This window comes from Vigna unguiculata, chromosome 8 (assembly GCF_004118075.2).
Source record: "Vigna unguiculata cultivar IT97K-499-35 chromosome 8, ASM411807v1, whole genome shotgun sequence".
NCBI lineage: Eukaryota > Viridiplantae > Streptophyta > Magnoliopsida > Fabales > Fabaceae > Vigna > Vigna unguiculata.
The window spans coordinates 925,544-949,694 of record NC_040286.1 but is presented as its reverse complement, the minus strand read 5'-3'; the positions used below and the strand labels follow the sequence as shown (position 1 = coordinate 949,694).

The window sequence follows — 24,151 nt, the reverse complement described above, 5'->3', positions numbered from 1 at the left end:
GAAATTTTTCTTAAAGTATATTTTTGAGACAGTTGATAATAAAATGATTGGGATTAGCAATGAGAATGTCATCAACATAAAAAAGGATGACAATGTCTTAAACTCTTGTTACAAGTTTCATAAGTGGTACTATTACAATAATTGATAGTAGAAAAAAAAAAGAATTGTATGTATGAAATGCAAATCAATGTTCATGTCATTACCTATTACATAGGTAGCAATATCATTTGATGTTGACATGAGCAGGGATTAAAATAGACGAATAAGTTTAACAACTTGATTTGCATTATTAATAGTATGATTCTTGAAATAGTTTGGAGTATAATCAACAATCTTACAACATTTATCTTTTGTGTGACCCAACAAATCACAATGACTGCATTTAAATCTTAACTTCTTGATTCTTTTTATTTATTGGGATTATATTGGAATTTTTTTAAAAGAAAGAATAAAGAAAACTAAATTATAGGAAGGAGAAAAAGATGAAGTTGTCAAGAATTTTGCGTTGAGCTTCTTTTTGGAGTATAAAGGGAAAAACATTTTACCAATTGATGGTAGAAGATTAAAAAGGAAAATTTGGCCGCAAATTTGAGGAAATCATGCAAACCTATACAAAAAAGACAACGGTAGCATATGTGTACTTGAAGTTGTAAAATATCAGTTACATTGAAAATAGGGTTAATAGTCAGAGAGTTCTTCTCAAATGGACTTTAAGTTGAACCCATTTGTTTGATAACACTTCATAGAATACAAAAATGCCTAAAACGACCGTTACAATCAAAGGAAAAACATACATATTTTTACATTTGCGTTACATTCAACGAAATCAACCGAATTCCAAACATATACTTAGTAATTTATTTGTGAAATTTTTGATATTTAGTTTAAGAAGCTTTCATAATAAGATTTGTTGAGTATTTGTTTGATATAATAAGATTTTGTTGAGTATTTGTTTGATATAATAAGATTTGTTGAGTATTTGTTTGATATGATGAATCATTCAGTTGAGTGAATCACTTCTTTTTATTTAATAATGTATTTAAACTACTTGAGGTAAATGGAAAAGTGTGGGAAATTGTTGCTGGCTGGTTGGGTTTTGGACGAAAATTTGAATAACTTTGGCATGATTTAGACACCTTTGTGTGAAAGCATTAATTAATGACTTCATGCTGCATGTGTGTACTGTATTTTAAGAGTATACGTATGCTAGGTATGTATACAAATTGGGTATGTTATAAGTAAATAATAGGTGTGCACAATAATTTTTTTATATAAAAAGAAAATGCATGTCCAATGCGGATATTGCAGAGTATTTGTTTCGCACAAGTAACTAAAATTGATGTTATTAAATTCTAGTGATAATCTAAATCGTATAACTAAAATTAGCAGGTGGTAAAAATCTTATAAATGTTAATGTTATATAATATATAAATTAAATCGAGACAAAAAGACCAAAGAAACCACTTAAAAAACTTAATTTGTTTTATTATACTAATAGATAGATTAGATAGAAATATCATCATTAAGTAACATAAAAAATTAGCTTAATAATATATAATAAACCAAAGAAAGTGTATACGTTTTGCGTACATGACACGAACACGTATTTAATGAATTATTAGGGGATAGTGTTTGCTGAGGAGTGCACTCCCAAGTTTCAGAAAACGACGCCGTTTACACGTGTCAAAATTCCATTGGCCGAACTTCTCTTAAATTTCCACCAATTCCATCTTTGGCCCAATCCATTCCCTTTTGACTTACCATGGCTCGCTACTCCCTCTGCGCTCTCCTCCTCTTCGCCGCCGTGGCCGCCGCCGCTGGGGCCAACACCGACGCCGACGACATCCTGATCCGGCAGGTGGTGCCGGAGGGCGAGGTGGAGGACCACCTGCTGAACGCGGAGCACCACTTCTCGAACTTCAAGGCGAAGTTCGGGAAAACCTACGCGACGAAGGAGGAACACGATCATCGGTTCGGTGTATTCAAGTCAAACCTGCGCAGGGCGAGGCTTCACGCGCAACTCGACCCTTCCGCCGTCCACGGCGTTACCAAATTCTCCGATCTCACTCCGGCGGAGTTCCACCGCCAGTTCCTCGGTCTCAAACTTCTCCGCTTGCCGGCGAACGCGCAGAAGGCCCCCATCCTCCCCACCAACAATCTCCCAAAAGATTTCGATTGGAGGGACAAAGGAGCCGTCACTAACGTCAAGGACCAAGTAATTATCATATTAATACTAATAAATTAACTGTTATTTGACGAGTTTTTTATTTGGCGTGAAATTGAATTTGTGTTTGTGTTTTGTGTCTAGGGCTCGTGTGGATCGTGTTGGTCTTTCAGTACCACGGGAGCATTGGAAGGAGCTCACTTTTTGGCTACTGGTGAGCTCGTGAGTCTTAGTGAGCAACAGCTTGTGGATTGCGACCACGTGGTTCGTTTCTCTATCTTTATGCCTTGTCCTGTACTTTTTTTTTTTTTGAAGTTTAGCCCCTTTTGGATTTCGATCTTCCCTTTTGGTGTTTGCAGGATGATCGCATAGTGTTTGTAAAATTGATGGGGTTCAAATTAATTTTTGAAGTGAAGTGTTTTCAGGAAAATTGTTTTAATTTCAAGCAAAAGTTGTCTGAGATGGTTTCAAGTCAAAATCAATTTTGGACTTGAATGCATTATTTCCAGTGAGATCTAACACTTATGAACATCTAAAGTCGGGGTAACTGATATATCAACATGATTTTGTATAATTTAGTTTATCCGAACATTGCTGTACGTGATTTGAGTACGTTTATGATACGCTACTATTCAGTGAATGGTTGTAATGGAAAATCATAGGTTATATAGTAAATAGTTGTTTTATTTTGATTTCATGGATATTTCCGAGACTTTAAAAACTGTTTTGACCACAGTAAGATAATCCGAATACACAGTAATACGATGAAGATATGATTTTCCTTACCGTAAGCTAACACATTTCGAAACAATAGCCATATCCATGTTAGACATTTCCGATAATTTTTACTGTGTTTTACTATATTACTTTGTTTTCAACTGTTATATTAATACGAATGAAAATTCTGTTATATTTATGTTATGTTGTTATCTGATGGAACATTGATGAATGCGATGTGCATTCTAACTTTTCGAACATGGATATTCTTTTCTAGTTTATGTTTTGTATTTTTTTTCTTGCTAATATTATGGTGTTTTTAGAAGTTGTAATGCAACTATGCTATCCACTTATTATACTCTATTTTTTTTATGAGCAATTCACTTATACTCAATAATTTCAAATTTATTGGAATCCTTTGTTCGTGTAATATGTCATTTGTGTCTAGATCACATGTGTACCCTGTAGTTGGTAAGACAGTAAAGTACTAAAATTTGCCACCACACTGATATATAATGATGAATTAACGGCTGTGAATCTGGCAGTGTGATCCAGAAGAATATGGAGCGTGTGACTCAGGCTGTAATGGTGGTTTGATGAACAACGCATTTGAGTACATACTTGGGGCTGGGGGAGTACAGAAAGAAAAGGACTATCCATACACTGGAAAAGATGGCTCCTGCAAATTTGATAAAAGCAAAATTGCAGCTTCTGTAGCTAATTACAGTGTGGTTTCCCTTGATGAAGATCAAATTGCTGCAAATCTTGTGAAGAATGGCCCTCTTGCAGGTACCTTGTTTGTACTCATACAAAGCAATTACGAGACACATATTTAGTGGTGAATTATAGAAATACTGACCTTTGGTTTACTTGGTACAGTTGCTATCAATGCAGTTTATATGCAGACATACATTGGTGGTGTCTCTTGTCCATACATCTGTGGGAAGCATTTGGATCATGGGGTTCTTTTAGTGGGCTATGGTGAAGGTGCATATGCTCCCATTCGTTTTAAGGAAAAGCCTTACTGGATCATTAAGAACTCGTGGGGAGAGAACTGGGGAGAAAATGGATACTACAAGATCTGCAGAGGTAGAAATGTTTGTGGAGTGGATTCCATGGTCTCAACTGTAGGTGCTATACATACATCCAGCCAATAAACACTAGGATATAATAATCTCATTGTGGTTGTGTGATGTGATACTGGACTAGGATAGTTTGTATAAATATTTATATTATCAACTCTATCGTTTGGATCAGTAAACTTCTAAGATCATGTTGTTTATGCAGTATGTAATTCTGTATGCTTCTGAGTCCAGTGCCTATGTTCTTTGTTATGGCAACTTGGCAGAGTTAATGAATTGGAAATATACTTCAGTGTAAAATCTTATTACTTGTTAATGTGCACTGTATTTTTTAACACATAAGGATCTCAAATGGAATAATAATTTGTTGTTAAACCTGCATCAAACTCACTCAAGAGCTTTTTAACCACTCACATACTATAGAAAACTTACCCTGAGCTGGACTGAAAAGACCAAAGTATATATGAACTTAAACATAGCAATCCATAGAAAAACTTTTTGTTATACAAGAAGCACTTCGTCAAAGAAAAGATTACAAATATGAATTATGACTGAAACAAGAAAAAAAAAAAAACTGAAGTATATAATAAAAAAGCTGGAAAATGCATTTCAAAATTGGAAAGAGATGAACTCAAGCCCAGTCCATGTAAGTCATAACATAAACATGTTATGTATAGAACAAGCAACTGCTGCTACTGCTTGGAGGCAACAACAACAACAACCATTACAGTTCTTATTTCACTCAAAATTCAGAAATTGATTCTGAGTTCAACAAATTCAAGTGTTTTTTCGTTGGATAAAATGATTTATCAAATTTATTATTAATTTTTTATAATAAAATCATTATAGCATAAACGCCCTCCATTTTTTAGGTGTTGCAAGTTTAACTTTTTAATTTGAATGTAATTGTATCTATTAAGTTTAAGACAACACTAATATTCGTTTGTCAATTATATTCTTATTTTTATATAATCTTTAAATAATTTATATATGTATGTACATATCGTAATATACAAAAAGATGAAAAAAATATTATAACTCTTTTATTAAAATTTAGAAAATTTATAGTGTTTATTAGTTTTTTACACAATAATCTTAAACTACACAATCCTCTCACAAATTTTCCAAATGCCATCGATCTCAGTTCTATAAGTGTATGTTTGGATTTAAGTTGAAAAAGGTAAGTTCATTGAATGCAACAAAAACGTAAAAACATTTATGCTATTGCTTTGAATATAACGGCTATTTTAGGCATTTTAACATTCAATAAAGCATAAATGTTCTTACATTTTTTAGTTCAATTTTCAAGATTTTTTTAACTCACAATTTAGATCTCAAACGTGAAAACAAAGAAATCAAAGAAAATCTGCACATCATTAGTCAGATAAATCTGTTAAGTTTAGGAGTTCCAAACTTTTGTTTCCAATAAAACTAATATATATATATATATATATATATATATATATGACTTAAAAAATAAACATAATTATTAATCTATACTTTGATAAATTGGATTTATAGGTTTTTTTAATGTTATTTAACTTTGTTATTTATATAGTTTTATCTGATATAAAACTTACAGTTATACTTAGATTATCTTCAACCATTATTTATGTAGGTGAAACATTAAAGTTCAGAAACCTGTCAAGTGTAGTATATTTTGAAACAATAATTAAATCTAATGCTCTTACTTCTCCTACTTTCTTTGTTATTAATTATATTTTATATTTTTAAGATATTAAATGTTTAATTTCTTAATACCCTTTTCTAGAAAGTAGAAAGATCTGTAGAAGAAGGTAACACTATTCGTTTTAAATGACATTTCAACTAAAATAAAATATATTAAATGCTTCTTACTCTGGTTATTTTTCCCTATTTTCTTTGCCTTTTTCCTTAACTACCTAACATATTTTTAAAGCATAAGATGGTCATTTAATTTTGTTGTGCGGAAAATTCATCTAGATCTGAATAAAAACTGAATAAGACATCTCAATTTGAAAGTTTAAAATAATAAATTTATGAATAATAAGTTTATAGGTCCTTTTTATTATACATTATTTAATTTTTTTAATTTTTAATTATTTAATGTGTGACTTAGATTTACTTAAATTTAACAATTATTTATTTCTCTCTAATAATCAATATATATAATATATATTTAGTAATTATAAAAAACTTTATTGTGAATTTTATTAGAAGTTAATCCAATATTCTCACATTTTGGCTAGATTCCATGCTTCTTCTGTCGTGTTTGAGAATTTAGCACAGTTTACTACGTACTGCTTTATTAAATGCTATAAGTTTTCTTCTCTAAAAATTGATAAAATTAATAAATAGATTATATTCAATGCCTGTATTAAATTATATATCAATTTTATTTAATAATATAATAATAAGTATAAATTAAATTTATTGATTTAAATATAACAAAATTACAACATATTAGAATATCTAATAAAATATATAATTTTATATGTATATATAAATGATACATTATCCATTAATATTTGCATTCAAGTTATGATTTAAATATAGTAGTAACCACAAATAAGGGCTTTCAAATATAAAATTAATTTTTAAAATACTGTAATAATATATTTAAAATATAATAACTGAGAATATAAGTTAAACCAAGTATATTAGAAAAAAAAATTAATGATATGTTACAGCATGATGTAATGACAAATTAACAAATTAACCAACATTATGAAAAAATTGTTAATCTTTATATTAATTATCCTAAAAGTCCGTGCTTTCTTCTGATTGATTGTTAACTTAAAACATCACTATTAAACTTTACATATTATAATAATATACATTTAATTTTTTAAACTGTTTTATAAAGGTATTGTAGTATTGTATTTTATTAACTTTTTTGTATCTATTCTCGTTACATAAATTATAATATTTTCCTAGATTAAAAATACTTACTAAATTTGTCATTATTATATAACGACAGTGTCTCTATATGTAGTTTTCTTAACCTTGATCAATTACTCCCATCTTTATATAAATTTTAACATTGTAAAGAAAAACGAACTAATTATTTTATTATTTAGCCTCTTAACTGTGAAATATTGATGTTTAATGATTATTTATTAACATTCTCAAAAAGACACATGAACAAGATAGAGAAAAAAAAAATGAAAACCTAATTTATCTCTGAGATATATATTATAGTATAGATAACTTTTTATGACTATTTTCACATATTTTTGTTGTCGTGTTCTTGTTACCCTTGTTTGAGACTCTATACATTTACTCATAGCCTCAAGCATCAAACATAAACACATTATTACTATTCAAATCTTAAAAAAGTAAAGTAGATATAACCAAACTTTGATATATAGCATATATTTTTCTTATTGTAGTATAGAGTATCTTATTTTTATAAAGTAGTTACCTGCTAAAAATTTTATTGTTAGTTTTCTTTTAACTATAAAATTCACACTCCTATAATTTTATTTTATTTTAATTGTTTACAATTTAAAAAACTATTTTAATTAAATTACTATAACCGAATTTTTTTATTTAAAATTCAATATTTTGTAAAAAAAAAATGGGATTTAAATTTAAACTTTTTATTACAAGATATATGCTCCAATAAGATTTTGTATTTTGAGATAAATATGTTTTTGTTTCTCAAGTTTCACTGAATTTTAGAATTAGTCCATTTTCAACACTTTTGACCAATTTAGTCTTTTATCTTTAGAAATGTGTGAATTTAGTCCTTTTAACCAAATTTTGTTAAGTTTATCTGATGTTTCAAGCGCATCTCATGATAATATTTGAATTGTTTACACCGTTTGACACATTTTCGCTTCAATGTTAACTCAAATATTATCATAAAAATGCATTTAAAATGTCAAATAAACTTAATAAAATTGGGTAAAAAAGACTAAATTCACGCATTTCTATAGATAAATGAATAAATTGGTATAAAGTTTCAAAGAATGACTAATTCCAAAAATTCACTAAAACTTAAGGAACCAAAAACATATTTATTCCTTTTTTTTTTTCACAAAATCTAACTTAAAATTTAATATATCTTATGCATACATTTTGATCCATGAGATTTTGTTAAAATAAAAAAGTTGTATTGGTGGGTCATTTCATGATGTACTTTGTATACCCCATCCCTATTAACCGAACCATTTTCTGCAACAGTTAAGTCAAAGTATGGTTTTGCCAAACTCTTCAGCGTGGGTTGACAGATACCTAGCATTCCCTCTAATCACTCACCAAAATTTTCCTTCTCCTTTTTAATAATACTTATATAATTTATTTATGAAGATGATATAATTAATGGAAAATATGTATGTATAGGTAGGGGTAGTAGTGTTTTTCCAGAAGGAGTTGTTGAAGAGTGAGTTTGGACCACTGTGATGTGTAGCTGAAGAGATATCAAAGAGAGGGAAAAACAGCTTCCTGCTATGCCCCGCGCTATCACCTATATTCCCTTCTATTCATTGCACAAACCCTACACACTGTGACCATCATATCAAACCCTAGCTACCATCTTCCTCATTTTTTCCACCATTCTTAACCCTTCTTCTTCCCACATTCATTGTCCTCATTCACCCCATCAAAATCGCCCGTGAATTCTTCTTCCTCACTAATTTATCATTTTCATCAAAATCTATCTTATGTTATCTTATTCCCAACCACATTAAATTTCTCAATTTCATGTCCTGTCCTATCAAATAAAAAGTTCTTATAAAAAGGATGATATATTAGATTATATTTTTTCCTTTTTCTGCCGTGATGAATAATGACTCACCAATTACCTTTTGCATAAATTAAATCAGGGTATAAAGCGTTGCAGGCATGGGAAACTATATTTTTCGAAGCACAGGATTTTGCACCCAAAAAAGAAAGGAATATACAATTGTATGACTAGGCATTTGACTAGACAGCATGTCGTCTAGCCATCAAAACCTTCCTATTTATCACCGCAATCACAAACTAAATCTTTGCCCTAGCTACTGTCACAACCATCAATAATCCTTTTATAACTATAAACCAATTTTCCTAATAACACATTTTTTTATTATATATTCTCAGTTTTCGATCACAAATTAAATAAACCCACCATCAATTAATGGACCACTTATGTATATTATATAAGCACCAGTTTTATCTCTTCTAATTAGTTTAAGTATAAAATCTTATCACATTATTAAATACGTAAAACACACACTAACTCATGTAGCATTATTTTCTCGCATATATGTTTTTAACACACCTAATAACATTGTCATAAGCATGTATCAGGTAAAACTTCTTATGATGAAGAACTGATATTAAAAATTGCATAAGAACAATGTTTTTAGTTCCTTATCAGATGCAATGCACCATGGCACACTTAATATCACTCCACTTTATCATAAATGTTTAGAATAACAACTACGATCTCTTCACGCACAGAGATACAATAAATATAACATGATATTTTCACTCAGAATAAGTTGAACCAACATTCTTGTGATGAATGATTTGAGAAAGCTTGTGAAAATTAACAGTCATCTAGCTTGAGTCCAACTTTTCAATATAAACAATTACCATCACAAGCTTTTAATTGCATTAAGTTTTGTTTCACTGTTCACCAACACTGGTTTTGTTATTATACTCATTCTCATCTTACAGAATTTGTGCATATAGAGGATTTGTATATATCTTTGATGCATCTCACTATTAGACTGCGATCGAAAATACGAGGTTTATGCCATTTATCATCACAAACATCGCAATTTAACAGTTTTATGGGAGCAGAAAAGAAGAGAAGATAGGGAATACGATGCAGGTGTGTGTGTGTGTGTTGCTACATGAAGATGATGAAGACTGAGAAAAAGAAGAGGTTGGTTATTATAAATACAAAAGAACAAAAGTATAGATGAAGAAGAAAGAGACCGCTATGGTCTCAATCAGCTGAAGGTTGTGCAGCACATGTTATGGGTCAGTTATTACAAAACAAGGGAAATTTTCGAAAAGTTTTCTGGTTCTTCCTTATGAACTAAAACCAGCAGTCTACGGAAGTATCATTAACCCTATCATATCATATGTACCTTGACCTATATCATTGGTGGCAGTAGCCACTTGTATGCAATATGAACACACCTCACATGCACATACTTTGAGAAGCATTAAACATTTTGTGCCAAAGAAGAATGCTTTTCCATCTCTAGCATAAGGAATAGACGTCCATGGATGATGGATGTCTATTCCAGAGCCCAATTTTATTGTGTGTTCAGAGAAGTAGTTGGTGTAAATGCTGCTTGTAATTCTCCATTTATACGTAATAATAATAATACATTTATGCAACATATATATAAATGTACATGGATCGGGAGAACAAATAAAAAAAAAAAAAAGAAAAAAAAAAGTGAGTGAATGGTTTCACTTTAGGGACTGGTCTGCACTAGGCCAAGTTTTTGCGAATGGCCAATGCATGGGAGACAAAGAAAAGACGCACCTGTTTCTCCCAGAAATCGTGCCAAGGGTTAAAAAGAATATATGCTTTTAAAATTCTATGCTTAACCAAACACGAAACCTATTTCGTTCCATTTTGATCCGGCAAACCAACGGATAAACGGGGGAAAAGAAAAGCAGCTTCGAGTTCAGCACCAACAACATACCCTCTCACTCGTATTATTAATCAACACCAACCAAAATACTATAAACAAATTAATCACACAGTGATAATAATAATTATAATAATAATAATGATAATGATAAGAAGAAGAATATATATAGTATGTAGTAGTAGTAGATTAGATTAGAGTGTGTATGATGTGCACTAGAATTGATCGAGAATGAGAAGTGAGTATTTCGATAACAACGAAACAACATGAAAATCTGAACTGAGATTCGGACAAAACTAAACAAAACAAACAGGCTCCCTTTAATTTCGTGAATCATCATCTTCGACGTAATCATTTGTGACGAACTCTTAACTAGTCTATAGCTAGTAGCAGCTACTTCAGCTGATGATGTTAAGAACTTAAGATCGATGCACATATAACACCCAACAACCTTAACCTTAATTATAAGAGTGTCCATGAAAAACAAATACCCGGTTTCAACTTTCAATCATTATTAGCCAGAGAGGAGAGAGAGAGAAACGTCCTTAGGATCTTGGGGGTGGGAAGAATTGCGTACCAGCCATGAAAGCATTCATCGGAGCCGTGTAGAGTGAAGCGTCAAAAGGGTTTCCAGCTGCTGTGGTGGTGGTTGCGGCGGCCATGAGAGCGAGTGGCCGAGCTTCACCGCCGCCGCCGGAGGAACCCTCGCAACCTGCACCGGCGTAAGGACCGTCCGCTCCTTGATCGTAGAGAATTCCCTTGAACACGTGCCCTCCTATGTTCACTGCGGTTTGGTACGCGAAACGCTCGTCCGGTGCATCCATTGCACTCACTTTCACGCACCGGAACACCGCTGGCGAGTTCAGCTCCGGTGGAAATTGACCCACCTCCAACCCTAACCAATAACCAACCAACCCACAGATTCATCAGAATCGCAAATCAAATTAAACCCTTCATGTAAATCAAAGAAGCTAGTAGCTACCTAGCTAGTTCCAATTTCTTCTCTCCCTCTAACGGATCACATGGAATTAGATTAACTTATTAACAGTAATGGAATAACAAAGAGAGAGAGAGAGAGAGAGAAAATAAGCAAGGTGGTGGTGATGGGTAACTATGGAAGAGAATTTCACTTTCAGAGTGAAGTGATATGGACCATAGATGTTAGGTATCAGACATAGAAGGCTATGCTTCCTTGAGATCTCACTGTATCTTGATCTCTCTAGCAATAATATCTCATCCAATAGACTCAAATACCTATATATTTGAACAACACGAAGAAGGATTTTCATTTTATGAACTTTTTTCTATTGTATGCGTATATATGGTGTTTTATTACAATCTTTTTTACCTGTGGTGGTGATAGGAACCGGAGCGCAAGCGAGGGAACCACCGGCTGCAACACCCTCGATACTCTCCCTGTGTCGTTTGGAGTGATCTCCACGAAACTGCGGTGGTTGATTTTGTTGCTGCAAGGCAGCGAGTTGTTGCTGTCGTTCACGGCGTTTGGCGGCGGGAACCCAAGTGCTCTTAACGTGGGTTTGGCACTGAAACCCTCGACTCTTGCAGCAGGTTCTGCATCTGAGGTGCGAACAGTCTTTCTTGGCCTGGTTGCCACAGTCCTGACAGTTCATGCCGGCGCCTCCTCCGCCGCCACCCACGCCGCCTCCGGACCTCATGACCGTGAAGCCGAAGCGGTTGGACTCATCCGAGAAAGAGACAGAAACGTCGTCGTTTACGTTGTTGGAGGAGCTGTTGTTGTTGTTGGCGGTGTTGTTTCTGCGACTAGGGCCCACGCCGAAGGAGTAGTAGTTGGTGAAGTTGTGGTGGTACGAGGATTGTGGCCATATCTCGAAGCCCTTGTTGGTGTTGTAGATCTCGTCGTTAACGTTTCTGAACAAAAATTGACTGTTGTTGGTGTTGTTGTTGTTGTCTTCTCTGTGATCCTCGTCTTCCTCCGCTTTGTTATGCCTTCCTCCTAGAGAGAAGAACCCAGCCATGCTCTGTTGCACTCTACGATCCCCAATTCAGAGATAATATCCATATCAGAAAGAAGAACCTTCGCGAATCTTTAAACAGTTCTTCACAGGTTTATATATTATCAGACACACACCCCGCAACTGTAATACTAATATTTTTGGGTTACATATAAAGTGCATCTTTAATAAATTTTCTGACCCATACTAATACTTATTAATTTTCCACCCACTCAGAAAAAAAAAACCCTTTTTTTTTCTTTTGTGGGTCTTGTTGACTCTCACTCTGTCACTGTGCCCAGACCGTGTGGGGGCGTCTCAACTATGATCTTCTGATCTCTTCCCTTTTTTTCTGACTAAATCAGAAATTAGGTGCACATCCCAAATTTCTAAATGGTTTTTAAACCGTAAAAACTATAATAACCACGTTAAATTTAGTTTGTTTTATTAACCTTAAAGATTAATAGGATCGGTTTTTGCAGGTTTTGAGGAGAAGAGAGAGAGAGAAATGTTGGGTTTGTTTGTTGTGTGGCGCAATTATGGCAGGGAATTAGAGTGTCTGCTACGCCGCCATGAGAAGTGGAAGCGAGGAATTAGAAGAGAGAGTGGGTGAGAAAAGAAATGAAATGAAATGAAAGAACACACTACACTACACTACACTGAGACTGAAACTGAGAGTGTTGTGGTGTTTGTGATGTGAGACGGGGGAACAACAAAATCTGGGACTGGCAAGTTGTTGTGAGAGTGGAATTTGGAGGATCGGAGGGTGGAGGAGGGTCCACGTGTCGCGTGACTGGGTTTTTGTTATTCGTCCTTGCAGCGGAAAACCCGGTGGTACTTTGTCTGAGCGTGGCCATAATTAAGATTGTTTTCTTGCGATATTTATGGTGTGAAGCGACCACATATGATATTCTACACAACACAACACAACACAACACAGCAGAGGAAAACCCAATACGCTGCGTCACGCACATGCACTTACCTTCCTCACACGTCCCCATCACCGCTCATTTCTTCCTCCACTTCCCCATCACACGCCTCTCAAACATCATATTCTTTTTCCATAATCACTCTTATTCGCTTCCGCTTCTCTTCATAAATAAACCCCTTTCCTATCCATAAAATCAAATATACTCTCATTTTTTTTTCAATATTAAGTCATTATTTAATAAATAATTAAATGCTCTGTTTTTAAATAGTTTAATTTTGGAAAATTGGAAGATTAAACAGTGTACGTGTTTCTTTAAAAGTCAAATCAACGCTCCTTGTTTTATCTATTGAGATGATGTTCCAGTGGATCAATGTTGGATGAAAGCACGGAAAACAAATAATTAATTAAAAAATTTATTCATTTTTACTCTTTTTCTACTATTTATCTTCCATCCAAAAATACCTTCATTTTTTCACTCTCTTCAAGTAAAATCAAAGAGTATTTATCCTCTTTCAAAAATGTGATGATAATTGTATTTACTTCATATTATTTGTTATCATTTGATGTGTCACGTGTTATCATATTATTCGAATGTTTCTAAACATTTGAGATATGTTTTTTCCTCTTCATAATCGCTCGTTATGAACAGAAAAGAAAAAGTAAATACCTCTTGTAAACACACTTTTGAAGATTGGACGAAAGCCTTGAGAGTTTTTAAGGCTGAGTTTGTAACGGCTTTATTTTTTTTAGATATTTTTTGGGTTAATTATGAACTAGTTCTTTGAATGTATAAATTAGTGACAGTTTAGTATTTGAAGTAAACAAATTGTGACAATTGCATTGTATGGTCAAGTTTCATAAATTCATCTTGTTATTAATTAGCTGTATTATTTGAAACTAAACAATGTTATGAAATGGATGTTAAGGTATAGAGTTTAGTAAGCAATTTATATTTTTACACCATTGACATAATTGTTTCCTGAATATGTTATAAGAGACAATAATATGAACTAACTATTTTGGTTGTTGATAATAGATAAGATGTTGATGCACGATATCACCCACTTTTTGTAAAATTCTTTTTTTATAATCTGTGTGAAATTGTGAATTTGATCACGTAAAGTAACATGTACCTGCCAATTTCTTGATGATGAACTTGTCGAAATCGAATAAGGTAATCAAATCCTTTTCCTTCTGCATCAATTCATCCACCAAAACACAATTTCAGTAAGTGAAAATTATGGTTATTAAATACAACTATTTAGAATTATAGGGAATCAAATCTCGTATATAGTTAAAATATTTAGAATTAACAATGATTTTGAATTATATGATGAGAAGATATCAACCATATAAGAAGTTTTATAAATAAAAAAAATATGTAAACAATAACTTTATGATCAATTAAGTCCCTATTTTAAATTTATAATTTTCAATTATATGTATAATTAAAATGAATTTGACATATATTATAATTATATTCAACGATTCAAAGTCAATTAAGTTTAATTTAGACTTAAGATGCAGTGGACCAGCAAAATTAGAGAGGTTTGGATTGATTTTATTCGATTTAATTAGCTTAAAATTATATAATAGTTAATTTCAGTTTGAAATATAATTATCGCTAAAATCAATATAATATTTAGTACCACTCCACTCAATAGATTCATTTTATTGCGCGCGGAGAATTCCTTTCAAACTCAAGTTTAAAATAAATGCACTTTTACTATTAATTTAATAGCTTTTGTGATTTGAATTTCCTTTGTTTTCATACGTATATCATCCTTCATTTTTAAAAATCGCTAAAATTTTGTCCTCTTTATTATATCTCCATTAAATTTCAAATGATATTAATACATTTTTGATAGTTCTAAATCTAGTTAAGTTAATTATTTTTCGCAAAAAGTGATATCTTTTAGTTAAATTTAGTTATTTAATAATTCACATTTCATTAAATAGATTAATTATATATTATTAAGATGAAAATATATTATTTTTATAATAATCCTTTAATTATAATTGTCGGGTCGGTCAAATACTTCTTATTTCCAAATAATTTGTAATTTGTTGCTCATATCTTTTGTTTAGTCGATTTCTAAGATCATCCATCAATTCAAAATTGTCTGGATAGTACTTGCAAAAGACAATACGATGCTTAAGTCATTAGGTGACAGATTGAAAAGTATTAAATATTGTAATGTATGTGTCTGAACAACCATACCTTGGACCTTTATTTATAATTGGTATTATGAGATTTTACCTTTTTATTGTCCTAATCATGATTCAATCATACATTGATTAACATTAATTGATCGATTTGTGATTATCATAAGCTAAATGCTAATCTGACCTTTATTTTGTCTCGGTCTATCAGAATGATCGACCTACTAATCAATCGATCAAGACGATTAACTTATAATCAATTGACATGGTTAACTCACTAATCAACTCACAGGTCAATGAAACTTATTAACCAAAATTATATACAACACAACTACAATTTGCAATGTATGATTTTGAGCTAATGCGGACCATATTGTTGATTCTGGTAAAAATGGTGAAAGCCAAGGTAAAAGTGTATCACTAAAACAACATGTTAAAAACTAAGAGACAAATTAAAAGATAATTGGAAGAAAAAACGCAATAAGCCAAGAATTTAAAAGGGAATGGTATCATTGATTGAAGTGAAAAAAAAAGTTTTAAAAAGTTTATCAGTGATGTCACTAATTAGTTGTGTACTTTTTTGGTTAAATTATAAAACCAATTAATACCATAAAATAAAGAAATTTATTCTCGGGTGTAGTGAGAATTTACCTGCTATAGTGCCTGCATTTTCAGATTAATAATATCAATCCAAATCCAACCTCGTTTTCAACTCAAAATTCTTGGCGTAATCATTATATGATTGACACTCAATTTCACATAACAATAGTCTCACACGTATTAAGAAAAAATTTAATTAATTAAGAAAATTACTAAAATGTTCTCACATTTTACTTAATAATGATTGATCATTGCATTACACTTTTCTCAATTTTATTATAACTATCGCATTGAAAACAATATATGATAATCAATTTAAAAATTTATAAAAACAACTTAAACGACACATAATGTGAAATAGAGTGGTAGTAAGTAACAAGTGAGCATTAAAGTACTTATAACTTTAGAGATTTTCTTAATTGTTGTCTGAGAAATAAAATAATTTAGTTTTTATTAATTAATGTTTTAACATGTACCTAATATTAAATGAATTTTTTCTATGATTAAATTTGTTAATTAAAATATATAAAATATATTCCAAATATATTTTAGATGAATAATTCGAATTTCAATAACAACGTTTTGTTAACTATTGATACTTAAAAAAAATACTGAAATTAGATTCACAGATTCAGAAAGGATAAATTAGAAATATAAACAAAATATAATTTTACAAATGACTAAGAAAGAAAAATAAAATTAACTCACTGCAACTTTGAAGAAGATGATATAGAATGAAAATTAAAAACGTGTAATGGAGAAAGTTAACAACAATCTCATTGTTCAAATCAATTAAGTGAGTAAATCATTTGAAGTTTTGAAGATATTTTAGTTTTATGAACATGGACTAACTTGAATGAATATGAATGTGATGACACTGATAAAAAGAAGAAGAAGAAGAAGAAGCTTAACCATGTTGTTTTGAAGTGAATGAAATTAGTGATATGATTCCACTTTTGAGTGTACTTGGAAAACCTAATCTGCTTTAGTTAAACTGAGACTTCAATTATAGACCTTCCATTGTGGAAGATGCATCACGCATAAACCTGGAACAATATCATTTTATATTTTTTTAACGTTTGATGATTACCATATATGTTGGGCGGTGACATGGTTTTTGTTTTATGTTTTTTTGAGGAATCTCATTGACATTGTTGGTTCCATCGGGTAAATTCATGGTTTTCAAATCCAATTTATTTGTCTCTTTTAAAGCATCACCCATGATCATTATGAGAGTGATAGATAGAAAGAAAGAAAGAACGAAAGAAAGAAGAGTCTGACCTAGTTAACGCGTAACGTAACACACGTTACTTGACGCGTTATGCGAAGACCTACCTACATAAATATTAAAGCTTGAAAAAAAGTTAAATGCAAAGCTATCACTCATCTTAAACAAACTTTAATGTCTTTAAATAATGCAGAATTTGTCATTTCATGTGGGTTGACATACATGCATGTAAGTAAATGCCAATAAAACTTCGCTAAACTCTCTCAGCTACCCTTCTATAACTCACAACAAACAACGTAAAAAAAAAAAATAATCCAACTGTTTTTCTTAATTACATCGTATTTTAATATGTTTTATCAGCTTCTCAAAATCATGTATGTATCAGTGTGATGAATCTGATTAGCAAGGAAACAAGAAGAGTACCACTGTTGTATAAAAAGTTTCTGGTATAAAATTAGACATTCTGAATTGACAATGCATACGTACTTTCAAATACAATATTATAATAACAAATTTTATATATATTTGAGATGTTTCACGTTGTTATTTATATATATTATGTCATTTCAAGTGGGAAAAATCTGGTAAATTATTAATGGTTTGTTCAAATTTTCAAATAATAGTCCAAGAGATTTGGCTGTCATAACGCAATTTTCATGTGCCAACTCTTTCTCTGCATTGGTGCGCATAAGGCTTTTATGGTGGTTAAAAGAGATTTTTTATATCGGTGATAATCGATATAGAAAGCCTTAATTATCATATTTGTAATATTATTGTTGTGTCGTTTATTATACTGGATCGATTATACTGAGCATATTAAGTCGATAGAGTGATAATCAACATAGAAAATTTCCTAGTAGTTACACGCCTTATAAATGACATGTTCCGTGTTCGATACATATTGGACACCGACACTAATACGATACTTGTAAGACATACTATGTCTAATTTGTAAGATATTTTTTTATCTTTCATACAACAATTAAAATAAAGAACAAATTTTATATTATCACTATTTTTTTCATATTAGATATTAGATAGATAGATTATATTCATTTTTGTGTTAGTTGACAGTTTCAAACTTAACATATATATTCACGTCGTGTCCCGTGTTCTATATTTTTCCAATTTAGCCGTATCTTCATGTCTATATCTATATCCGTTTCCACATCTGGACAACGTAGATTACAAAACCGACACTCGATCATTTACATGGGATGGATTATAAACATAATAATAAATCGTGTAATAGAAAGTTGATTAATGGTGTGATTAGCAAAGAAAAAGGGTGGGGAGCAAATAGTTTGGGACTTTCCCTTTTCAAACTGAACAGCATGAATTTGTAGGGTGATGTGATGTGGCATGAGTCTGTGGTCACATAGGCTACAGTGTGCATAGCTGGTAACATATAGTTTCACACCGAATTTCTAGAAAGAAAAAAATGGTGCAATAGTAGTAAAGCAAAACAAAGGAAAGTCAAGTAACAGAAAGATTGAGATGAAAGAAAATTTGGAATTGGTCAATTTGTAAGGATGAAGCAGCCTCATGCTCAGCTACCTATGCTCAGCTAGTTGTCACTCGTAGAAAGCGAGAGCCACTAACACAGCACAAAACAAAACAAAACAAATTCAGAATGAACAACACACACAACACAACAGTTCAAAAAAATCAAACATCATCAAAATTAATTAAAAAGTGTGTTTTTATTAGAGACAAAGGGAAGTAGCTATATAGCAGAGGAAGGTTTAATTATAAGTAGCAGTAAAGTAATTAACAGTGTTGTGTTGGAGCTGTCCACGGGTCTCATCTCAGAAATCAAATGAAAATTAAAATCGTGTTTCAAAATGATTCAGTAGCACGTGAACCGCCCCAAACTGTAATTAATTTAAGACCACAAATAATTGGCTTCAATTATGTAACAACAACAAAGGACAGTGTCTCATCGCCTGCGTTGCACTGCCGTACGCTAATTCCTTTTCATCTCAATTTTTTAGGTCTCTTTAAAATCATAACACCAAAAAACATAAACATTTATGATATGATTCATCGTTGTAACATTCAGTAAATTATATGCACTCATATTCAATAATAGGGATTCCGAACGTTGAAGGAGTTTAACTTGTATTAACATGCAGAGACTCCCAAATTTAAACAAAAATCCAGAATACAAGAGAAAATGGTGGTTATAGTTATTAATAGGTGAATTTTAAATCTCACTCGATCACACAAGATTCATTTATAAGATGAGATTCATGTATTTGTATATTGTAAATTGATTTTATATATACACTTAATGTAAGTCTTTTTACGTACTTTTATTTATATATATATATATATATATATATATTTATTTTGGATGTGAAATTAGATATTAATGAATAATCTGATAGTATGTGAAAAAATAGACGTAACAAATAACAAATTTTGATAAGATAAACTCTAATCAACCGATTATGATATTATTATATTAAGAAGTAAATTTTATTGAACTTAATTTAATATCATAAAATTAGCTTGTAAGATGAAGTTTATAATCGTTTATTTACTATAAATCAGTCTTAACCCTAATAAAAAACAATGGTTCAAAATCTAAATACTTTTCTTTTTTGATGAAAAAATTATAATTGACATGTTCATTATTGTGATAAGGGGTGAATGTTTGAGAAACTTGACCTCCATTGAAGTGGTGGAATGAGATATTGATAAGAAAAAAATAAAAAGTGTGATAAAACATGATTTTTTTAATGGTAACTGTGTTAAAAAGCAATGAAAAGTAAATAGAGAAGAAGAATGAATTCTGGAATGAGTGGACAAGCATAAAAATTAGTTTTGACAGAACCAATTGGAATTTACTAAGATTATTATATATATGATTCGGAAAGGCAAAGTTTGCATTATAAATTGAATTGTTATTAGGGGCCCGAGGAAAGAAATGATCTTTTTTTTTTTTTTCACCAACTATTACTACTACCATTATTTGGCCGCCCCCTTTGTCCACTATGTCACATTCTCGCACTCTCAAGTAACTTTGCAGTGTTTCTTTCAACCATGATTGATTCATTTTTTTTTTTTCCCCTTTTTTCTTTTACTAACTTTTGGTTGTTTTGTTTTTGTTTGTTTCTTCTCTCTGCGGCATTAAAGATGCAGACCAAGACTCTTGAATCAATATAATTATGATTAGACCAATTAGTGGCCCAATTGAAAATGATGCTCTCAATCTTGATGGTGCATGAGTCTCAAACAGGTCAACAATACCTTTTTAAAGACACCATAATACTATGCAAAATCTACCCTTTAAACAAACTGCCTCACCTCACTCATCACACTTAATTAATCCTAATCACTCTTATAACTATAACTAATCTATTAGTTATAGTTGTATGAGTGATTGATGTCAAATTGCGACATATGAAAAAGTGATAAGGTGATTTAGTGGTTAGATGAAAGGAAAGAGAAAGAGGAAGATCGTGAATTCGATCATTTCTACTAACAATTTGGAGAAATAAAGTTGGTTTGGTGAATTTAGAAAAGAACGTGAGAGAGGTTGTAGGTTCAACTTTCCCACTAACAAAAATCTAACAACTAACATTTGTCGATAACAAAAAAAATAACATAGAGCGCGATTAATTTTTGAAAGCTTAAATATACTTAAACACTCTTTAACATGTGATATGTATCTTAATAAAAAATTGTATGTTTATCATGTCTTTCATTATAATTATATGGATTTAGTTATGAAACATTCCGTAACAATTTGATAGTTAATTCGTCACACAACTTGTTAACGAAAAATTAGCTACGAAATAGTTAAAAAATAATTATAACTAATATGTAACTTTTTTGTAGTGTTATAAAAGACTTAGAATGAGTTGGGTGGTATATTTTTGTGGTTTATTTTATAAAAAGGTTTTGTTAAGTTGAATTAGATTTCAAATTATTTTTTTAATACGATATCATGATCTTTTTAGTAAGTTTATTAGATTTAGTAGAAATGTATTATTAAAAATTATGTAAGGTGGAGAAGTATTATGATGCATGTTATTGGCAGAAGCTGAAAAGAGGTTTAAAGAATGGATGGAGAAGAAGGTTTATTTAGGGTTTGAAAACTGAGAAGTGTAACTTTCCTCTTTCTGTGTGTTGCAAAATCCTTCTTCCCGATTTAGTGTATATCATGATTGAATTATAGACCATTTTGAAGGTCGGTTTGGGCTGGCCCAACAAGATAAATTATTTAAGTAGCCATCATTCTTCATGTCTTTTGTTCTCATCAAACTAATAGTCATAGCCATTCAACTTGGTTTAATTTTTTATTAAAAAACATATAAATCAAATGCAGTAATATTTAGTTTTATTTTTATTTAATATAAAATTTAAATAAAACCAAATTAAATTTTTTAACTTGGTTTGAACTCTTTTTTATTATTAAACAATTATTAAATCTTTTCTAATAACAATTTATTAGATAAATACTTATATTATATTTTTTATAACTTTTCTCATATTCATGAATAAAATACATGATCTAATAGTTAACAACTTATAATACAAATTTATTATCATGTTTTGATAGTGTAAATATTAAGAATCTTATTCATATAAATGTTTTTTTTAATGAACTTAATATATATAAATATTATATTTAAATATAATAAACAGTTTGACTATGGTGTTAATTTTCAAGCTGAATTTTGAATCGAATTCCTTTATTAACTTAATTTTGATTATTTTCTATTTTTTTTCTATTTAATTTGGAAGAGCCATAAGTTTAGGTTGTGAATTACACATAAGGGATGACGATACCTAACAAGTCTAGATAAACCCTAGCTAGTTTCCTGTTTTACCATTCTTACTTTTCATAAAGGGTTTTATTATCTCTTTTATTTGCTTATATATCACTTTTTTCATTTATTTAATTATTCTTAAAACTCTTTTGACAAAGAGTTGATAAAGTAATTGATCACATGCTCTATTAACCAATAATAAATAAGGCTAAGTTTATATAATGCCATCTAATTGGACTATTGATCAAAATTCTGAAGGTAAAGGATTGACCACTAAATACGTGTTTGGTATTGTGATGTAAAATTGATTTTCTAACGCATGATCAATATGTATTTGGTTTTCAAAATTAATTAAAGGGTAAAAATTCACGTTGAATGAGAAACAACTAATTATTGTCTCTGTATTAGAGAATTAATTCTCTAACGCTGAACTAAATACACCCTAAATAAATTCTTTAATGCATTGTAATTATCACTTTAGTATGTACATTGGACAAATTTTATTACATGTCATATTACATGTAAAATTATAAGCAATTGAATTAAATAAAATTTCAAATGAGTACGAGAGAGTCATATTACATATCATAAGTTAAACAAATCATAATAACCAGCTAAATACAAATAATTTGATAAAATTTTAAATATGAACTGGAGATTGTTTAATTGTAAAGGTTTAAGCTACTTTTTCTTTTCTGTTCTTTTTATGCTTTGATTTTGTTCCTCGTATTACTTTTTGTTTGTTCTTTCTACTACATATTTTTCTTATTATCAGTTCAAGCAGCGATGATATATTATAATGATGTCATTTGACACCTTATTAAAAGTGTTACCTCACCATAGAGTATTACTAGAAATAATAAAAGAAACGACATTTACAGAAATTAAAATAAAAACAATTTTTTAGACTGAAATTAAAGGATTTTTAATCATAATACTCATAAATAAGATTTATTTTATTTTAGTCTTCATAAATATATTATTTTTACAAAATTAATTTTTATTAGTATTACCATATGTTGTCATCTTATTAGAGTTAATATAATGAAGGTAATTAGCAACTTAGAACAAAATTATTAAAATGAAAATCAGACAAAGGAGTACGTTGTTCCTCATTCAACAAGAGATTTTTCTATTTACATAATTTTCATTCATCAAGTATCTTTCATGTGCCATGTTTATGTTAAATAGAAAGTTCTTTAATTCACAGAAATCTAAGGGTGAGATAAAGGTTTAAATTAATGGTCACTATTATTGGTTACTGATATGTATTAGATTTTTAGTTTCTATTAGAAAAATTCCAAATATATATATATATATAATTATTTTAATATATATAATTTTTATGTTAAGTTCAAAATCTAGAAAGTGTGATTTTAGTATTATTGTATGATAATTACACTGAAATTAACACTTCAGCTAAAATATTACTGCTAAAGTCAGATTCATTTTTGTATGGTAGGACAGATAGTTTATCCACCGACTAATCCAAATTTAATGCCCAAATCTTCTTTTAACTCGACATTAATACTTCACATTACTCTTAAATTTACAAATAAAAGTATGTATATTTCAATATTTTATTTAATAAAATATGTTTTTAATCACCAAACTTTTTTGCGAAATTAAAATTTGTTTATATTTCAAACTTAATACATTCTGATTCTAAAATTAAAAAAAAATAAATAGATATAACTATTTTAATCTAATAATATTAATTTTTTTTACTTATTAAATAGTGTTTTAAATTGATATTTGAACTTTTATATATATAGCAGATGGTATAAACAAATTAAATGTCATTATACAAAAGTCTGAGATCAACAAAATTTAATACAATTGAATTAAATATATTTTTAAAATTAAAAAACAAAATGTATTAAATATATATATTTATTTTGAGATTGCGATACCTTCAAATTCTGGATAGA

At 30.3% G+C, this 24,151-nt stretch overlaps 2 protein-coding genes across 2 annotated transcripts; one reads left to right on the top strand and one right to left on the bottom strand.

Moving 5' to 3' along the window:
• Positions 1-1,724: 1,724 nt before the first annotated feature.
• LOC114193091 (cysteine proteinase 15A-like) lies at positions 1,725-4,285 on the top strand. Its single transcript, XM_028082789.1, has 4 exons — positions 1,725-2,215; positions 2,309-2,428; positions 3,427-3,670; positions 3,761-4,285. The coding sequence occupies exons 1-4, from the start codon at positions 1,763-1,765 to the stop codon at positions 4,036-4,038; spliced, it is 1,095 nt and encodes a 364-aa protein (XP_027938590.1). The 5' UTR covers positions 1,725-1,762; the 3' UTR covers positions 4,039-4,285.
• A 6,556-nt stretch (positions 4,286-10,841) lies between these two features.
• LOC114193092 (protein SHI RELATED SEQUENCE 1-like) lies at positions 10,842-13,357 on the bottom strand. The gene is made up of 2 exons (XM_028082790.1): positions 11,893-13,357; positions 10,842-11,439 (listed from the first exon to the last, which is right to left on the bottom strand). The coding sequence occupies exons 1-2, from the start codon at positions 12,539-12,541 to the stop codon at positions 11,090-11,092; spliced, it is 999 nt and encodes a 332-aa protein (XP_027938591.1). The 5' UTR covers positions 12,542-13,357; the 3' UTR covers positions 10,842-11,089.
• Positions 13,358-24,151: the final 10,794 nt, after the last annotated feature.

Bases quoted from the DNA above. Each gene is read 5' to 3' on its own strand.
- LOC114193091 (XM_028082789.1), top strand. From the start codon at position 1,763: ATGGCTCGCTACTCCCTCTGCGCTCTCCTCCTCTTCGCCGCCGTGGCC. The intron at 2,429-3,426 runs GTTCGTTTCTCT...TGAATCTGGCAG, and splicing joins TTGTGGATTGCGACCACGTG to TGTGATCCAGAAGAATATGG. The intron at 3,671-3,760 runs GTACCTTGTTTG...TACTTGGTACAG, and splicing joins GAAGAATGGCCCTCTTGCAG to TTGCTATCAATGCAGTTTAT.
- LOC114193092 (XM_028082790.1), bottom strand. From the start codon at position 12,541: ATGGCTGGGTTCTTCTCTCTAGGAGGAAGGCATAACAAAGCGGAGGAA. The intron at 11,440-11,892 runs GTAAAAAAGATT...GTTATTGGTTAG, and splicing joins GGTTCCTATCACCACCACAG to GGTTGGAGGTGGGTCAATTT.